The sequence below is a fragment of the Dysidea avara genome, chromosome 9, assembly GCF_963678975.1.
Source record: "Dysidea avara chromosome 9, odDysAvar1.4, whole genome shotgun sequence".
Taxonomy (NCBI): domain Eukaryota; kingdom Metazoa; phylum Porifera; class Demospongiae; order Dictyoceratida; family Dysideidae; genus Dysidea; species Dysidea avara.
The window spans coordinates 19,354,673-19,373,438 of NC_089280.1; the positions used below are offsets into that span (position 1 = coordinate 19,354,673).

The 18,766-nt window shown below is 41.3% G+C and overlaps 2 protein-coding genes across 2 annotated transcripts; one reads left to right on the forward strand and one right to left on the reverse strand.

The window, feature by feature from the left end:
• Positions 1 to 780: 780 nt before the first annotated feature.
• LOC136266324 (uncharacterized) lies at positions 781 to 1,710 on the forward strand. Its single transcript, XM_066061339.1, has 2 exons — positions 781 to 905; positions 964 to 1,710. Exons 1-2 carry the CDS (start codon positions 846 to 848, stop codon positions 1,582 to 1,584), a joined length of 681 nt encoding a protein of 226 aa, XP_065917411.1. The 5' UTR covers positions 781 to 845; the 3' UTR covers positions 1,585 to 1,710.
• A 10,354-nt stretch (positions 1,711 to 12,064) lies between these two features.
• On the reverse strand, positions 12,065 to 14,486 carry LOC136267556 (uncharacterized). The gene is made up of 2 exons (XM_066062718.1): positions 14,399 to 14,486; positions 12,065 to 14,331 (listed from the first exon to the last, which is right to left on the reverse strand). Exons 1-2 carry the CDS (start codon positions 14,484 to 14,486, stop codon positions 12,065 to 12,067), a joined length of 2,355 nt encoding a protein of 784 aa, XP_065918790.1.
• Between the last annotated feature and the right edge of the window lie 4,280 nt (positions 14,487 to 18,766).

Below are 18,766 nucleotides of genomic sequence, written 5' to 3' on the forward strand. Positions count from 1 at the left end.
CTATATCAATTTTTTGTCTATACAGTTTTTGTCTATATCAATAGCTTAAGTTGTATAGCAGTGCTGGTGAGTCATACAAACAGTTCACAGTTATAAAAAAAATCAGTGACAGTGAAATAAAGATCAGGGGTCAAGTTTGTATTATAATTAGTCACAGAAGGTCACAGTTCATAGGTGGTGGTCAGCACAAGATTTAATTCTAAATAATTTTTACTGTCCATGCACTACTTACATATATAGTATTTTGCTACAGCAAAATCAACCTATGCTGTATGTGTGAAAAGTATAGCTACATATAGTCATGAGATGCTAATAGTAATGCATTTTAAAACTATTTTAAGGTTTGACTTGCACTTTACCTTTAAGAGTATACACCGCATGTAGTTAAAATTTTTATTAAGGGACTCAATGCTAGGTATAAAAGTTTCTCAAAACAATTATATGCAAAGTTTTCCTAATCAGTCAAACAGTAAACTTATATATATATATATATATATATATATACGTATATTACTCCTACATGCAATTTTAGTAGTAAACAGGTTCAATTTGTAACAAATATACACATGCATGCACATACGTACATTATAGATATCAACATGCAGCTGAAGAGACCACAGAAGTACCACATAAAAATTATATTTACAATAAAATAACCACTACCCACAGCAGTTTACTGTGGTTAGAGAATTACTAGATCATAGTACTATGAACTCTTATGAGTTCATCTTGTGTGATTTTTAGTCAATTTCTTGCAGTATAAAAGCAAACTCCTTACAGTAACTGTTCAATCAACTAGTTCCTAGCTACATACTTCAGTTTTTGGAATATACGAACTTATCAGGATGCTCCAACAAGCTGCTGCTGTGCTCTTACTGTGTTTTCTCTTGCAGGCCAATTCTGAGGTATGTCTGTAAGCACAAAATGTAAGCACATTATCTATATATCTACCTCTTGTTTCAGCTGACCAGGACCAGTGATACAAGGAGTCTGTACATGCCTCTCTACCAACTGTACACTCCAATTGATATACGTCTCAAAGCTGAATTCACTGAGTTTTATGACTCATTTACAACAACAGCAATAATATACAATGCCGGTGGCACCTTTAGTGGTCGACTCTTCAAGTTAAATCTGCTGCCTCCTGATCTACTAAGTTCCAGGGCAGACATTGTTGTTGTGGTTACTGTGGGGATTGATAACACAATCCGAAGTGGAGACAGTGATCCTAAATTCTTTTTATCTGATGGGACATATGGAATTGGGTTTGAAATGCGAGAAGAGTCAAGTGCAGATCGCTGTCGTGGAATACAGGCAATCATGGGTGATACTTATACTTCATACGCACCAATAGACGGTGCTAATCATGAGTCAAACTTTTTACCAGAACAGTTTGTTATGACCATGAAACCATCTCAACGTTGGGGATCATGCTATGACGCCATTGACAGTGGAGTGATTTCGCCTGTCAGTTACACTCGAAGTATCTCGCTTAACAAAGGCCTGTACTTGGAAGTATATAGGGAGGACACAAGTGAACAGTATGTTTTCAACTACATCATGGTGGAGATCCATGAGAACTGATAACATTCCCCACTAGTGGCTACTGTACCTACACACATTTTAGGACATGTAGATTTTGTGTATAATTTTTAGGTGCAGTTAAAGTTGATTTACATTACTTTTTCAATTTAAGCATAGTAACTTTAATAGCGTAGAACTACATGGGTGAGTCTGTATCCTAATATTGCCGCCATGTACACTATGCAATGGTGGAAGAAGGGTAGCACTGAGGCCACAACTTTGTGTAGTAGCTAGTTGTGGCAATTTTGTATTTCTTGGCTACATGTAGTCCATTCTAAAATATAAAGGTAGATCATTATTATTAGTTTTGTCATAGATTCTCTAGTGTAGCTATAGTTAGTAGCTACATTGAACTTCTGCAATTTATATGACTTTTAAAAATAATAAGATAACCCGTCCGCCCGCATGTGTGATTCTATAAGAGACTGAGAAGCTGACAAGAAACAAGTTTTTTTTTACATAATTGTTCCCAGGAAGATGTGGTTGAAGGTATGCATTCAACACCTTGTAAAGTCACCCCAGGTGTGCCTCAAGGATCCGTGCTGGGATCAATTCTTTTCTCTTATACATAAATGATATCAATGATAACATCCAGAGCCAGATACATCTCTTTGCTGATGATTGCCTAGTTTATAGAGTGATACACACACCATATAGGACCATGATATTCTTCAGCAAGATCTCAGTAATCTAACAGCTTGGGCTAGAGACTGGCATATGGAATTCACTGTCTCCAAGTGTAGCCTTCTTCGAGTGACTACAAAACAACACATAAGTACTTATGAATACACCATGAATGGCACCACACTAAATATTGTTTCTCAACATCCATATTTAGGTGTAACACTAGATCACAACTATCCTGGCATCCTCACATTGAAACACTCTGCCACCATAGATAATGTATGTCACATGGATTGGAAACGCCCGTATTATTTACATAGTGACGTCATGGGCTATCCTCGTTTCGCTGCACGTAAACTTTATGGCCTCGACAGGTGGAAGATTTCGCTGTTCTTGTAATTAATTGTAATTGTAAATTTTGGATAGAGGCATAGCCTGTACAACCAAATCATACACACAATAAAGTAGTTATACCCATTAAAAATCATACATTATATTACTATAGTGTCTGTCCAGCAGATTCTTAAATTGATTAGGGGAGTTGGAGTCAATCACTGATTTGGGTAAAGAATTCCAATCGTTAATCACTCTAATTGAAAAGAAGGATGATCTTGATAAACAATTAATGTGGCTTGAATAATTTCATGTTGTGTCCTCTTGTTGTTGTGATTATGGAGAATGACAATAAGTTCTCTGTATTTATGTTATAGAAATTGTTGATAAGTTGGTACAAAAGTAGCAGATCTCCTCTGAGCCTTCGGTACTGCAAAGATGGTAAATTTAGATAGTGCAATCGATCATAATAAGACAAATCATGACAGGTGGTAATCATTCTAGTGGCTCTTTGCTGTATAGCTTCTATCTTATGTTTATCCATGAGTAATATGGCCCCCAAATTGCATTATTATACTCGAGCAGTGGGCGCACTAGGGATTTGTATAGTTTATAACCAGCAAATTAGTGTTTGTTGTTTACAGCTGCCACCCACACTAATTGGAGGCTGGACTGGGTAGGGTCGCTGGAGAGTAGTAAACAACAGCGTAAGAAAATTCAGGTTCAAAGGTGAAATATAGTGCTTCAATTGATTGATGATTGATTGATTTATTGTTTATCCTCACAGTAGTCGGCAGAGCCGTTCTTCCCTACTGGAGCACACATACATACAGCAGAGTACAAAAACAAAAACATACAGACACAAGAAACTAACTACTCAAACAATACAGACACAAGAAACTAACTACTCAAACAATACAAACACAAGAAACTAACTATATAATCACAATTAATTGCTTTGAGTGTTGAGATAAAAGTCCTTGACAGAGAATACAAAGGAATTGTAATTACAATCAATTGGAATATATTTTAGAAGAGAATTCCACCATGTTGTAGCAGAGGAACGGAAATATTTTTTAGTGGTTGATAAATGGTAACTAGGTTGGTTGGCAAAACAGTCTTTACACCGTGTGTTGTAACTATGCTGTGCTCCGAACACAATAGGAGGATCGAGAAGCAAACAAGGCTGTCTATCATGATGGTAGTGGTGATACATGGCACAGGATGACTTAAGCATAACCTGATGCGAGATCGGTAGCCAGTTTAATAAGCAACGATGTAAAGAGACATGATCATATGTTCTCAAGCACATGGTTATTCGAATTGCTTTGTTTTGTAGACGTTGTAGACGTGCCACTTGTGATTTGTTGAGAGGTGGCCCCCACACAGGCAAAGCATAGTCAATTCTGGAAAGAATCAGGGATTCAGTTAGCATCTTCAGGACTTCAAATGTTAGTGACTTCCGGTTAACACTTAGCATATACAGGTAATACGATATCTTCTTGCATACATTACTCACCTGTGCTCCCCACTTTAATTCTTTTTCAAATATAATTCCCAAGTATTTCTGTGTTCCTACTTCTTGAAGTGGATTGCCACTAACTGGAACTGGAGGACAAGCACTACCTGATGCTTTCTTTGGACAAAACCACATGACACTGGATTTCTGTACATTCAATCTCATTTTACCTGTGAGTAATCCAGGTTTGGATTCTTTGTAAATCAGAGTTTAATTTTTGCCTCACCACATCATGATTTTCACCAGAACATATCACTGTTGTATCATCGGCAAATTGTAGTAGTCTACTATGCTCCACAAGAAAAGGCATCTCATTAACATACACAAGGAATAGTAATGGGCCCAGTGCACTACCCTGGGGTATTCCACCTTTACAGGACACCATGATGAGATTGATTCTTTAAACTTAACACGTTGTATACGATGAGACAGGTAGTTTGTGAACCAAGACACTGCTGTCCCATGAACACCCAATACATTTAATCTTTCCAGCAGTATAACGTGGTCAAGAGAATCACAGGAATAGACTGAAATCTCACAAAACAAACATACATCACACATTCAGCTCACTGATCGTCTGTCCAGAGTGTATACATGAACCTCCAAAAGCACTTCCCTGCTGTTCACAAACCCGTACAGACGGTTATACAGGCCGCCAGAAAACAGTCTACCACAAGCAGACCTGACAAGTTGAAGGGGAGTTTGATATGGAAATTGTTAGCCTGATAGTGCAGCAACTTCATGTTGGTGTTATCTAATTTTTGGCTCTTGCACCCATATGGTTGATTTTGCTATATCTAGTCACATATCGTGGCAGCACTAATGTCAAGCACATCATGATACGCTAATAGAGCAGTTGAAAGTTACCTCAATAATGTAGGCTCTATTTAGCTTTTGTTTATCACCACACATCATAAGGTGAAGGGTTTTGACTGTCATTTGCAGTAATGTTGAGTCACATCAACTAATTCTTAGATTGATCTCTTTTGAATGTCCGCCTGCTAAGTGCATGTGTCCCTTCATGTTAATGGTCATTGTGTTCGATTTTTCACACAGCTCTCATGACCGGTGGAAATACTGTAATGGCAACTGTACTATAATTTAAGCAAAATAAGTGTTATTTCTTTCCCAGCTACTCTCTGATAGTGTGAAACAATAAATTATGCTGACAACATATTGGTGATTGCTCTATTAGGAATAAGTACATTGTGTGAACTTTGTGATTGTCATTTTCACACTGCTGTGGAAAGGGTATCTCTGATGTCCACTCAATTACAATGTTTAAACTTCCTCATCAGTAACTGGTTTTTATCCTGATGTCTTGGAGCCAACCTACTGCCATATAATAAAGATTCATCTAAAATCATCACGTACTGTCTTGACAATACTATAATATTTTATATCAAGACACACGATAGTGTGTCGTGCGGCCCAAGAAGCCGGCGCGCCACACCGTGAGTATATTAAAAAGAAGAAAGAAAACGAAATTTTCACACCTATGTAGCTCTGTGATCCCTAATCCGATTGGAACCAAATTTGCTAGAGACGTGCCGCCCAGTTAGAGGAGTCTACATACCAAATTTGAAGAAAATCGCTCCAGCCATTTCCGAGATACGAGCGAACAAAAGTTCGTTTTAATTTCTTCATTTTTTTCTACTTCATCTTCTTCATTTCGCACACTTCGCAAAATTCGCCATAAAACACGAATGCGTGCTTGGATTGGGCTAAAATTTGGCACACTTAAAGGGCTCATTAAGGCGGATCTCCTTACCAACTTTGGTAGGAATCCGATGAACATTCACGGAGTTATGACGGATTATTTGCGTAAAATAAGGTCGAAGGTCTGTCACGCCTACAGGGTAAACCCCTTGGAGGAATCAGTTGAAAATTGATATGTAGATGGAGCAACCATCGTAGGAGTGCCTTTTTGTGGTTTGAAAGGAATCGAGATAAAGACCATGGAGATATGACACAAAACCCAACCTGTGTCAAAATTACGCGATCGATTTTTATGAATAAAAAAACTATTAGTTTTCGTGTCTACCAGGCAAACCGCTTAGAGCAACCAGCTGAAAATCAGTATGTAGCTGGAATGATCATCATAGAAAGTTCTTGCAGTAGTACAGAAGAATCGGATTACAAATCACTGAGTTATGATTCGAAAGGCAACTACGTGCAGCAAATGCGAGATCGAGATACTCTAATAGAACAGTCACCCTAATAAAGCATTCAGCTGCATGTATACATTGCAAGTTATTCTGTAGGGAATTCAGCTACAAACATGTCACCCTGTAGTCAGATCAGCTAGAAGAAGGTACCTAATAGAGAGTTCAGCTACAAAGAAGCCATCATGTAGAGAGTTCAGCTCAAATAAATCAATCTGTAGAAAATTCAGCTACAAACAAATTGCCCTGTAGAGAGATCAGCTAGAAGAAGTTACCTTGTAGAGAGTTCAGTTACAAAGAAACAATCATGCAAAGAGTTTAGCTGCAAACAAATCACCCAGTAGAAAGTTCTGCTATGAACAGATCACACTATAGAGAGTTCAGTTAGAAACAAGTCATCCTGTAGAGAGATCAGCTAGAAGAAGTCACATTGTAGAGAGTTCAGTTACAAAGAAACAATCATGCAAAGAGTTTAGCTGCAAACAAATCACCCAATAGAAAGTTCCGTTATGAACAGATCACACTGTAGAGAGTTCAGTTAGAAACAAGTCATCCTGTAGAGAGATCAGCTAGAAGAAGTTACCTTGTAGAGAGTTCAGTTACAAAGAAATAATCATGCAAAGAGTTTAGCTGCAAACAAATCACCCAGTAGAAAGTTCCGCTATGAACAGATCACACTGTAAAGAGTTCAGTTAGAAACAAGTCATCCTATAGATAGATCAGCTAGAAGAAGTCACTTTGTAGAGAGTTCAGCTACAAAGAAACCACCATGTAAGAGAGTTCAGCTGCAAACAAACCACTCTGTACAGAGTTCAGCTACGAACAGATTACCCTGTAGAGAGATCAGCTAGAAACAAGTCATCCTGTAGAGAGTTCAGCTAGAAGAAGTTACATTGTAGAGAGTTCAGTTACAAAGAAACCACCATGTAAGAGAGTTCAGCTGCAAACAAATCACCTGTAGAGAGTTCAGCTAGGAACAAATCACCCTGTACAGAGATCAGCTAGAAACAAGTCATCCTGTAGAGAGTTCAGCTAGAAGAAGTTACATTGTAGAGAGTTCAGCTACAAAGAAACTACCATGTAGAGAGTTCAGCTGCAAACAAATCGCCCTGTAGAGAATTCAGCTACAAACAAATCACCCTTTAGAAAGATCAGCTAGAAGAAGTTACCTTGTAGAGAGTTCAGCTACAAGCAAATCACCCTGTAGAGGATTCAGCTACAAGCAAATCACCCTGTAGAGGATTCAGCTACAAACAAGTCACCCTGTAGAGAGTTCAGCTAGAAGAAGTTACATTGTAGAGAGTTCAGCTACAAAGAAACTACCATGTAGAGAGTTCAGCAGCAAACAAATTTCCCTGTAAAGAATTCAGCTACAGACAAATCACCTTGTAGAAAGATCAGCTAGAAGAAGTTACCTTGTAGAGAGTTCAGCTACAAACAAATCACCCTGTAGAGAGTTCAACTAGAAACAAGTCACCCTGTAGAGAGATCAGCTAGAAACAAGTCACGCTGTAGAGAGTTCAGCTAGAAGAAGTTACATTGTAGAGAGTTCAGCTACAAAGAAACTACCATGTAGAGAGTTCAGCTGCAAACAAATTGCCCTGTAGAGACAAACACATCACCCTGTAGAAAGATCAGCTAGAAGAAGTTACCTTGTAGAGAGTTCAGCTACAAACAAATCACCCTGTAGAGGGTTCAACTACAAACAAGTCACCCTGTAGAGAGTTCAGTTAGAAGAAGTTACATTGTAGAGAGTTCAGCTACAAAGAAACTACCATGTAGAGAGTTCAGCTGCAAACAAATTGCCCTGTAGAGAATTCAGCTACAAACAAATCACCCTGTAGAAAGATCAGCCAGAAGAAGTTACCTTGTAGAGAATTCAGCTACAAACAAATCACCCTGTAGAGAGTTCAGCTAGAAACAAGTTACACTGTAGAGAGATCAGCTAGAAACAAGTCACCCTGTAGAGAGTTCAGCTAGAAGAAGTCACATTGTAGAGAGTTCAGCTAAAAGAAACTACCATGCAGAGAGTTCAGCTGCAAACAAATTGCCCTGTAGAGAATTCAGCTACAAACAAATCACCCTGTAGAAAGATCAGCTAGAAGAAGTTACCTTGTAGAGAGTTCAGCTAGAAACAAATTACCCTGTAGAGAGTTCAGCTAGAAACAAGTCACCCTGTAGAGAGATCAGCTAGAAACAAGCCACCCATAGAGAGTTCAGCTAGACGAAGTTACATTGTAGAGAGTTCAGCAGTTTAGCTGCGAACAAATCGCCCTGTAGAGAATTCAGCTACAAACAAATCACCCTGTAGAAAGATCAGCTAGAAGAAGTTACCTTGTAGAGGGTTCAGCTACAAACAAGTCACCCTGTAGAGAGATCAGCTAGAAACAAGCCACCCGTAGAGAGTTCAGCTAGAAGAAGTTACACTATAGAGAGTTCAGCTACAAAGAAACTACCATGTAGAGAGTTCAGCTGCAAACAAATCACCCTGTAGAGAATTCAGCTACAAACAAATTACCCTGTAGAAAGATCAGCTAGACGTTACCTTGTAGAGAGTTCAGCTACAAACAAATCACCCTGTAGAGACTTCAGCTACAAACAAGTCACCCTGTAGAGAGATCAGCTAGAAACAAGCCACCTGTAGAGAGTTCAGCTAGAAGAAGTTACATTGTAGAGAGTTCAGCTACAAAGAAACTACCATGTAGAGAGTTCAGCTGCAAACAAATCTCCCTGTAGAGAATTCAGCTACAAACAAATTACCCTGTAGAAAGATCAGCTAGAAGAAGTTACCTTGTAGAGAGTTCAGCTATAAACAAATCACCCTGTAGAGAGTTCAGCTAGAAACAAGTCACCCTGCAGAGAGATCAGCTAGAAACAAGCCACCCATAGAGAGTTCAGCTAGAAGAAGTTACATTGTAGAGAGTTCAGCAGTTTAGCTGCAAACAAATTGCCCTGTAGAGAATTCAGCTACAAAAAAATCACCCTGTAGAAAGATCAGCTAGAAGAAGTTACCTGGTAGAGAGTTCAGCTACAAACAAATCACCCTGTAGAGAGTTCAGCTGCAAACAAGTCATCCGGTAGAGAGATCAGCTAGAAGGATCACTTTGCAGAGAGGTCAGCTACAAAGAAATCACCCTGCTTCATCTTTTCTTCTTCCTGTAGTAAAGAAAAAAATGACAGGTTAAAAAGCCCTAAAGCTGGCCATGGGCCGACTTTGGGGTATACAAATACAAAAAGAAGTGAAATCTAATCCAAAACAGCCAAACTGTAAAAAAAGAGTGCGGCCCTGAGAAAGGCTATGGTGAAAAAAGATGTGAAATCCAAGGTGGCGGCCAAGAAATGACTGTGATGGTAGGTTAATGGTAAAAATTTTAATAATGACAATTCAGTGAATTTGGCGCCGCTTGGTCTTGGCACAAAATTCACCTGAATTGTCGTTATTAAAATTTTTACCATTAACCTACCATCACAGCCATTTCTTGGCCGCCACCTTGGATTTCACATCTTTTTTCACCATAGCCTTTCTCAGGGCCGCACTCTTTTTTTACAGCTTGGCTGTTTTGGATTAGATGTTATTAAACATCAAATTTCCACATATATACAGTGCATGTATCAAAAGCGAAAGTGTACAATGCTATTGACAGTGGTGGGAGGGGGTACAGGGCACATGCCACTTCCCTTTCACACACACATATGCACACACCATTGACCATTAAAGTGAAGCCATCCACTGGATGATGCCTCACTATTGGTAGTGGACCAAACCATGGCTATCTCTTCCTCCCTTGTGGACATGTCGTTTAATACTTGTCTGGCAATGCCCTGTCTACTTTGAAATTCATGGTGACAAGTTCCTGTGTAGAAAGAGTAGTGTTCTGCACCTTCTTCAGTTTTTCCTGGTACATCTTTCTACATGTTTCTGTCTTTGGCAAGGCAGTACTGAATCTCTTGAATCAGGTCCTATGGCTCCTGCCTCACCTTGTATCTCCAACAGACCTTAGCTCCATGCACAGGCTGAGGCTGTGGAAACCATTTAACCGACAGTCTCCATCCCCTCCCCCCCCCTTCCCACAGACAGACAGACACACACTAATTCTGTACACAAGATTTTGTAGTCTTTGTCAAATACTCTAGTAAAACAGTCACCATATGTAACACTATTAAAATCCTCCATTGAGTATGAAAACTTGCATCAGTAGCACCAACCCAAGGGAACGTTTATCATGCAGTACAATAGTACTGCATAGTAAGGATGATGACAGTGTGGGCGTGGCTGGTTATAAAACATCACCCCAAAACTTGCCTCAATTTTTCTTCATAACGACATGAGTGAAGCACACTTCTCTTGTTTACTTCATCATATCCAGACTGGTAGCATTCTTTCCTTCATGACTTTCTTTGTGTTTCTTCACATGATGTGTCAAGCAAACCACATAATATAGCTATACATGTAATACCACGTAAACATAGTTAGTGAGTGAACCTTGTGTTAAGCTAGATAACTTGATAAACTTCTAAGTGAGTACATGCAGTTTAACAATATGTGGTGCGTTATACTTTTAACTAATTGGTAAAAAATTGCTGACTACTTGCATATACACATATACATGTACATTGTCCCTACTCTATAATGTAGTTTAAGCAAAATAATTATTTTATCGTTAAACCTGTGACTATCACTATTCACTGTGCTGGTTATGCACTGTTGTACATGTCTGGGGTTGTAGCATGGTTCGAAGGGTCCGCGACGTCGGAGCACCGGACTAGAGACTCACCTCGTGGCACCACATACACGCCATATTGAATTATTGCATCAACCTACACGCATGCACATGACAAAACCTAAATACACACAAAGTAGCCTAAATAATATCCTAAATACAATTATGCTATAGTGTCTAGTTCTCGACATCCTCCGGGGGGCAGCCTAATCTAGCTGTCCATTCCAACAGACGGGTTCTTGCCTTCCTTGCTGCTGCTCGTTGTGGGCGATCTCTTACTGTATCTTGACTATTTTGGGTTATTGGTTCTGTTGGACTGCTGTGTTTTGATTGATCATCAGGAGGGAGCAAGACTTCCAGAGGATATAGTCTGCTGATTGGTCTGGATGTTACACGGTTACTAGTTCGTACGTTCACTGCTCGAACCAAACCATCATTTCCTTGTATGAAGCTGTCTATAATGCCAAGTCTCCAGTGTAGTCTAGGTCCATCATCATGAATCGAAACTACTTCTCCAACTTTCACATTCTGCATGTTCAGGCCTGATTCCTTGTGGAACTCTCTTAAACTAGTAAGATATTCCTTCTTCCACCTTGTCTGGAAATGTTGTAGCAATCTGGCATGATTGGTTAGCCGTTTCCTCACTCGTGACTCTGATACAACATAGTCTGGGTCCTCTAGATCATCCTCATATGAATGGGGCAAAGACGTCATACGTTTACCATACAACAAGTGCGCTGGAGTTAGAGGCTCAACATCGGTAACATCTGAGGACACATAAGTTAAGGGACGATCATTAAGGGTGGCCTCTACTTCCACAACAATGGTTTCAAGAATCTGCAAGGTGACAAAGCTTCTGCCCAAGGTCTTCTTAAGTGCCTGTTTGGTTAATCCCACTAATCGTTCCCAAAATCCACCATGCCAGGGTGCTCTTTTAGGAATAAACTGCCAGGTAACACCGTGGCCTTCTAGAGCTTGCTTGAGAGAGGTGGAATTGAGAAGCTGTTCCAACTCGTCAGCTGCTGCCAAGTATGTCGAGGCGTTGTCAGACATCATAGTTCTAGGTAATGATCTTCTACCCACAAACTTCCGAAAGGCCAACATAAAGCTCTCCACTGTCATATCCAGTACCACTTCAAGATGTACTGCTCTTGTGGTGGCGCATGTAAAGAGGCAAATATCACTTTCCTCTCACCCTCTCCTTCACGAACGTACATGGCTCCAGTGAAGTCTACACCACAAACAGAGAACGGGATCGGATCTTCTATTCGAGTCTTCAGAAGTGGTGGTGGATCAGGTAGCCTGTAGGGTTTCCCTGTCAATCTTGCACATGTTACACATCTCCTCAATAACTTCCTCACATATACTCTAATGGCTGGAATCCAGTACAATTGATGGATTGCTGTTACTGTACTGCTAACTCCTGAATGATGAATTCTCTCATGAGTGGCATACACAATAAGCTTAGTGATGTGGTGTCTGGGCGACAGCAAATAGGGGAACTTTGCCAACTCACTAACAGGTGCATTATGGATCCTCCCCCCACAGCGTAGATATCCTCTGCTATCTAAAAACAATCTGAGTTGCTGTACAAGTAGAGTACGCTTGTGAGAATTTGATGTCATATTGGTGATCTCTTCAAAGTATTCCAGTTCTTGGGAGGTTTTGATCCAAATCATGGTGGCATCTGAAAGTTCTTTAGCAGTTATGGGACCAGTCAGCTTATCTTGGGAATGCTTTAGATTGTGACCAAAACAAAGGACAAGTATAGTAACAGATAGCAATTTCGTAAGTCGGCTGTAACGGGAGGCATCAATCACTAGATGAATTCCACAAGTCTCAGCAGGGTTAGTAGGTTTGTTGCTAACTTCTTGAGTGTCATCCATATCAATGTTCTGTAAGTGAAGCACATTGGCTGGTGACCATGTGGGCCACTGATCTGCAGAGGTTAACCAGGAAGGGCCGTGAAGCCAGAGTTGAGATGACTTCAGCTGCTTTGCTGAAATACCCCTTGTCAAGAGATCCGCTGGATTGTCATCGGTGGGTACATAGGTCCAAACAGAAGCAGGGAACGACTGTGTGATCTCTGCTACACGGTTAGCAATAAATGGCTTGGTTGCAGATGTCTCTTTGATGTCATACATCCAGTGTAGAGTGATCTGGCTATCACTCCACAAATGTACAGTGGTATCAGGTGCCAGGTATAGAGACTGAATGAGGAACTGGGTTAGTCGGGTGGCAATGACAGCTGCCATTAATTCCAGTTTAGGGAGTGTAATAGACCTTACTGGTGCAACTCGGGATCTGGACATCACCAATGCAGCTTGGTCATTGTGCTGGAGGTAGGCCACTGCACCATATGCACATAAACTAGCATCTGCAAAAACATGGATTTGCTTGGAAGAAACAGGGTAGATGTGTTGAGTGAAATAACATCTTGGATACACACTAGTTGTTACCTCTTGAATGTCAGTGGCTATGTGCTGCCATTTGTCATGAGTTCCTTGATCAACCGGTTCATCCCAGTCCACTTTCTTTTTCCATAGTGCTTGTAGTAACAGTTTGGCCTTGACTGTGATCGGAGTGATAAGACCCAGTGGATCATAAATCTGGGCTGAATCATGTAGTATCTGCCTTTTGGTTACTAGTGGTGAGGATGTGAGTGAAGAGAATGACTTAGTTATAAATCCGATTGTATCATGTAATGTGTTCCAACGTAAGCCTAGTAGACTAACACATGTGTTGGAGTCGTTGGTTTTCTCACTTTCAGTTGTAGCTCTGAGTTTGTGGCTGTTTGATGACCATGAGCGTAGGTTGAAGTTTGCCTGGTTCATTGTAGATCTAGATTGGGCATAGTAGTCCATGAGTTGTTGTTCTGAATCACATCCTGAAATGAGGTTATCAACGTAGAGATTGGATTGCATATCCTTAGCCACTGATGAGGAGAACTTCCTCAGATGTAAGTCAAGCGTAGCGTTCAACATAAACGGTGAGCTGGACGTTCCAAATGGCACCACCTTGAAACGGTAGGTAGTCAGAGTCCCAAACGGATTACTGATATCTGAAACCCACAGAAAACGGGTTGAATCTCTGTCTGAATCGTGGAGTCGGACATGTAAGAATGCCTTCTCTATATCAGTGGCAAAGGCAAATTTGTGATGACGGAATCTTATTATGATGGAACACAGATCATTAAGGAATGGTGGACCTACCAGTAAACAATCGTTCAGACTTGCATGTTCCTTACTCTGACGAGAGCTACAGTCGTAGACTATCCTTATTGGTGTGGTCGTCGACTCTTTCTTAACTGGGTGGTGTGGGAGATAGTGAACATTAGCTGGTTGGTCAGTGGATTGCACCTTCTCTATGAAAAACCACGTGCTTCCTGTTCAGTGATGATACTGTGGTACAGTTGTAGGAGAGATGGAGTCTGTGTTAGACGAGATATTAACTGCCTGGTTCTTCTCTCACAGGTTGTAAAATTGGAGGGAAGCGGTTGATGAACTGATTTCCATGGAAACTGAGCTGTGTAAGTGCCATCAGTTGCTTGGCTGATACAAGTGGTCTGATAACGGTGAATAAAGGTGGTGTCTATCTGTTCAGATTTAGTTGGAGTAGTGCCAGCTTCTTCTATAGACCAGAATCTTTAAAGGTTAGGTTCTTCACAGGTGGCTACGTGCAGGGTGGCAACATTTAATTGTAAGGTTGGGGAAGACATGGGACCAGAAAGGAGGTATCCCAGTTTGGACTGTTGGGCGGTAGGGCCATTACCTCGAATGATCTTATCTTCCACAAATGTCCAATAGTAGTCCGCTCCTATCAAAATCGATATCTGAAAGTTGTGCTCATTAGTGATGGGATGTGCCAGCCTTAATCCACGCAAGTGAGGAAAGTTCTCAATAGATTGCCGTAGAGAGTTCTTCAATGGTGCAGCGATAAATGGCACTATTAGCACAGATACCGGCACTCTGTCTCCTGTGTTGGTTTCAATAAGGACTTGTCCCACTGATATTGGTTGGGGTGGGGAGTGTTTAGCACCAAAGGGTGCTATGGCAATATTCTCAGTCTTAACTCGTGTTAATTTGAGTTGGGCTGTTGTCTTAAAAGAGCGTTGTGAACCCTCATCAAAGAGAATGTTACCATGCATCCGCATTCCTTTGCCAACAACAGGGGCAATAGCCGTCTTCAGCAGACTAACAGTCACAAGGGAAGAGGAAGAATTGCTCTTGTTACTATGAGCGTCATGAAGAATTGAAGCGGCATTAGCAGCTACTTGTGAAGATTGAGTAGTTGGTGCAACCTGTGAAGATTGACTAGCTGGTTGTACTTGTGTAAGAGTGCCTTGAGTACTAGGTTTGGGGGAGTCACTGTCAATTGGTTTACACAAGCTGGTATGGTGTTTGTGTCTGCAATGTTTGCATCGAAACTTGGAGTTACACTGTGATATTTTGTGATTCCCCAAACAGTTGAAGCATAGGTTAGACTTACGAACTATTTCTAGTCGTTTCTGGTGGTCGGTAACTTCTGAGCAGATAGTAGGTGAATGTTCATCTTTGCAATACACACATTGTGCCTTCTTCTTGGCAGCACCAATTGGTTGGCGTCCTCCCTTAATAGCAGCATGGAAAGATGCTGTAGCATGTGTTCTAGCTGTCGATAGACTGGGTGGGGTGTCAGTGGAATATAATCCACACTCTAATACTCTGATCTCCTTCAGCATGGCAGCCTGTAAATCATCAAGTGTCCATCTAGTTTGATCATGGTCCCTTGCTAAATTTTTCCGTACAGGTACAGGAAGCTTTCCAAGGATTATTGGAACCAGTAGTGTGCTGTATGATTCCTTGGATACCCCAAGTGATGCAAGACCTCTGATGTGGTTTTCTGTGATGTCGTGGAACAGTTGTAAACTCGATAGGTCATTAGTTGGTCCAGGTAATTCTATAAGTGAATGGGTGTGAGCATTAATAAGTTTCTCCGGCTGACCAAAACGCTGTTTCAGGAGAGTTATTGACTGTATAATTCAGCTCGGTCAAAGGAAGGTCAGATATCGCTCGTGCTGCATCACCTTGTAGCTGAGCTTTGAGGTAATTGAACTTGTGTATGGGGCTCAAGGTTGGATTGGAGTTAACTGCAGCCTCAAAGGAGTCCCAAAATGACTGCCAGTTAAGAGGGTCTCCTGAAAATGTTGGTAACTCTAGCTTGGGGAGACGACTGGAGTTGTATAGTTGAGGACTCACTATTGGTGTGGTAGTATGTGTGGTGACTGTCGTAGATTCTGTCACACTAGAAATCGTTGTAGTGTCATGTGATAGAGGTTCAACCGCAGTTGTGGATTCCTTACTAGCTGATGTAGGAGGTTGTGGGTCAACTGGTGGGAGTGAGGAGACTACTCCACTAGATTGAATTGTGGAAGGAGGTGCCGATGAGGAAGCTGCTACTGAGCTTTGGGGGTGAGGTCTTGAATGTATGTTTATAAATGTGTCTATAAGGTTCACCTTTTCTAAAATTCTGTCCTGTGTGTCTTCTGTCTCTAGGATTGCCTCTTCAAGAGCATCTGCATCTTGTATGAGTTCAGTGATTTGTGTGTCCAGCTGGTGAATGGTCTCTCGTTTTTTGATTAGAAGTTCTTGAGTGGTCTTTAAGGAGGAGAGCAGAAACTCATCAACAGTTTCACTGGCCATTAATTCCTCCACTTTCTTAAGCTGGCGGCTCTTGTAGGCGTTTCTGGACTTTTGTAGACGAGTGATTTGCTCCATTGACTGAGTGGTTCCGGTGATTTCAATTGACGCGCACTGTGTATGAAAGGAAGACAGCAACAACAGTTCTACACGGTAAGAATGCTTGCCTTATCGGGTACTGTTATTAGGAATGCCACGGTACCACGACGTTTGCGTTTAGGAGTAGAGGGGCTATCTCAGATCGGTAAACAGGTCGTACACACGTAATCTGCTGGTCGCGGAATGCTTGTCGAGTCACAGCACCATTAATGTCTGGGGTTGTAGCGTGGTTCGAAGGGTCCGCGACGTCGGAGCACCAGACTAGAGACTCGCCTCGTGGCACCACATACACGCCATATTGAATTATTGCATCAACCTACATGCATGCGCATGACAAAACCTAAATACACACAAAGTAGCCTAAATAATATCCTAAATACAATTATGCTATAGTGTCTAGTTCTTGACAGTACATGCCCCATTTGTAGATTGCCCCATTGGTAGTTGTACTTGGTTGTATGTGCCCCGGGCCTAGTAATAATAATAATAATAATAATAATAATAATCATGCAGCTCTGTGTTGGATCATTTCAAATTGGTTGATTGCATTATGATGGTAAGGGTCCCAGATGGAGGAGCAGTAATGAAGTATTGGTAAAACCAGTTGTTTATAGCTACGCTCACGAAGATGTCTAGGAAGGTTGTACATATTACGTTTAAGGAATCCCAGTGTACGATTGGCTTTAATGTGGCAGCATAGATAATGTATGCGTTCCTAATGGATTGGAAATTCCCGTTAAATTATTCTCCTATCCTAGTTACGGTGTGCCAATACATTGGGAAATTTGTTGAGTGACTGTTTGGCTTTCTCTCACAATACCAGAAATTTGAGGTCATGGGCCTACTGATTAAAAATTAAATTGACATACAGTGTTGGATAGCAATACATCTCAAATAGCAGTGTACAATGTCCACTCTGTAGTGAAGGTAATGAAATATGTATAATACTTAATAGAGGCTAAATGACCCATTTGGTAGGATTGAAGTCCGTCTACATGTGGCAAATGAAGGTTAATAGCTTAACCGTGATTAGCACACAAAGAATCACGCATGCCTCCAGCCAATCACGCACGTGATGCAGAATGCGCCATTTGTTGACTCGTGTGATCGAACTTCAACTTGTCATGCGTAAAAGTGTGAGACGGAGAACAATGGCATTTCTACCTCACTGAAGCGGAACGATATCCTACAGTAGGTTTTTGTCTCCCCTGAACCACTGCGACAGCCGTCAGATTGTGACCATAAAGATGTTCAAGCAAGTTTCACTAGTTGATCGATAGTGCTCTGGCCGTGGTGGCACCGATACACACAAACAGATCAACAACTGATTCTTTCAATCGATCCCCCAGTATCATCTCGCCGGGTGAGTTGTCACCTACCACCGGAAGTCCCCACAAACCAGTCACCGGTTTGAATACCGTGCCTCCTCCCGACCTTCACACAGGAAGGGAGTGAAATATAGTAAATCCTGGGGATAGGTGTAGAGGGTACCTGGCCTGTTAGGGTAAGGTTGTTGGAATTTTCTTCTAAAGGAATTTAGGCATGAGCTGACCACAAATTAAATTGGATTCCACATTTCTTGTGTTTTTAGCCCTTAGGAGGGGAATAAAATAAAGGGGATGTTAGCTAGGCTTGGTTCAGTGAGGGACAGGTGGATTGGCAGCTACATCAGTAGCACTCACAGACATGAGCTAAGTCGGTAGTACTCACAGACATGAGCTACGTCGGTAGCACTCACAGACATGAGCTATGTCGGTAGCACTCACAGACATGAGCTACGTCGGTAGCACTCACAGACATGAGCTACGTCAATAGCACTCACAGACATGAGCTACGTTGGTAGCACTCACAGACATGAGCTACGTCGGTAGCACTCACAGACATGAGCTACGTCGGTAGCACTCACAGACATGAGCTACGTCGGTAGCACTCACAGACATGAGCTACATCGGTAGCACTCACAGACATGAGCTACGTCGGTAGCACTCACAGACATGAGCTACTTCGGTAGCACTCACAGACATGAGCTACGTCGGTAGCACT

Excerpts from the sequence above, each read along its gene's own strand:
- LOC136266324 (XM_066061339.1), top strand. The coding sequence starts at position 846 with ATGCTCCAACAAGCTGCTGCTGTGCTCTTACTGTGTTTTCTCTTGCAG. Across the intron at positions 906-963 it reads TCTTGCAGGCCAATTCTGAG|CTGACCAGGACCAGTGATAC; the intron begins GTATGTCTGTAA and ends CTCTTGTTTCAG.
- LOC136267556 (XM_066062718.1), bottom strand. The coding sequence starts at position 14,486 with ATGGCACTTACACAGCTCAGTTTCCATGGAAATCAGTTCATCAACCGC. Across the intron at positions 14,332-14,398 it reads TGTGAGAGAAGAACCAGGCA|GAAGCACGTGGTTTTTCATA; the intron begins GTTAATATCTCG and ends ATCACTGAACAG.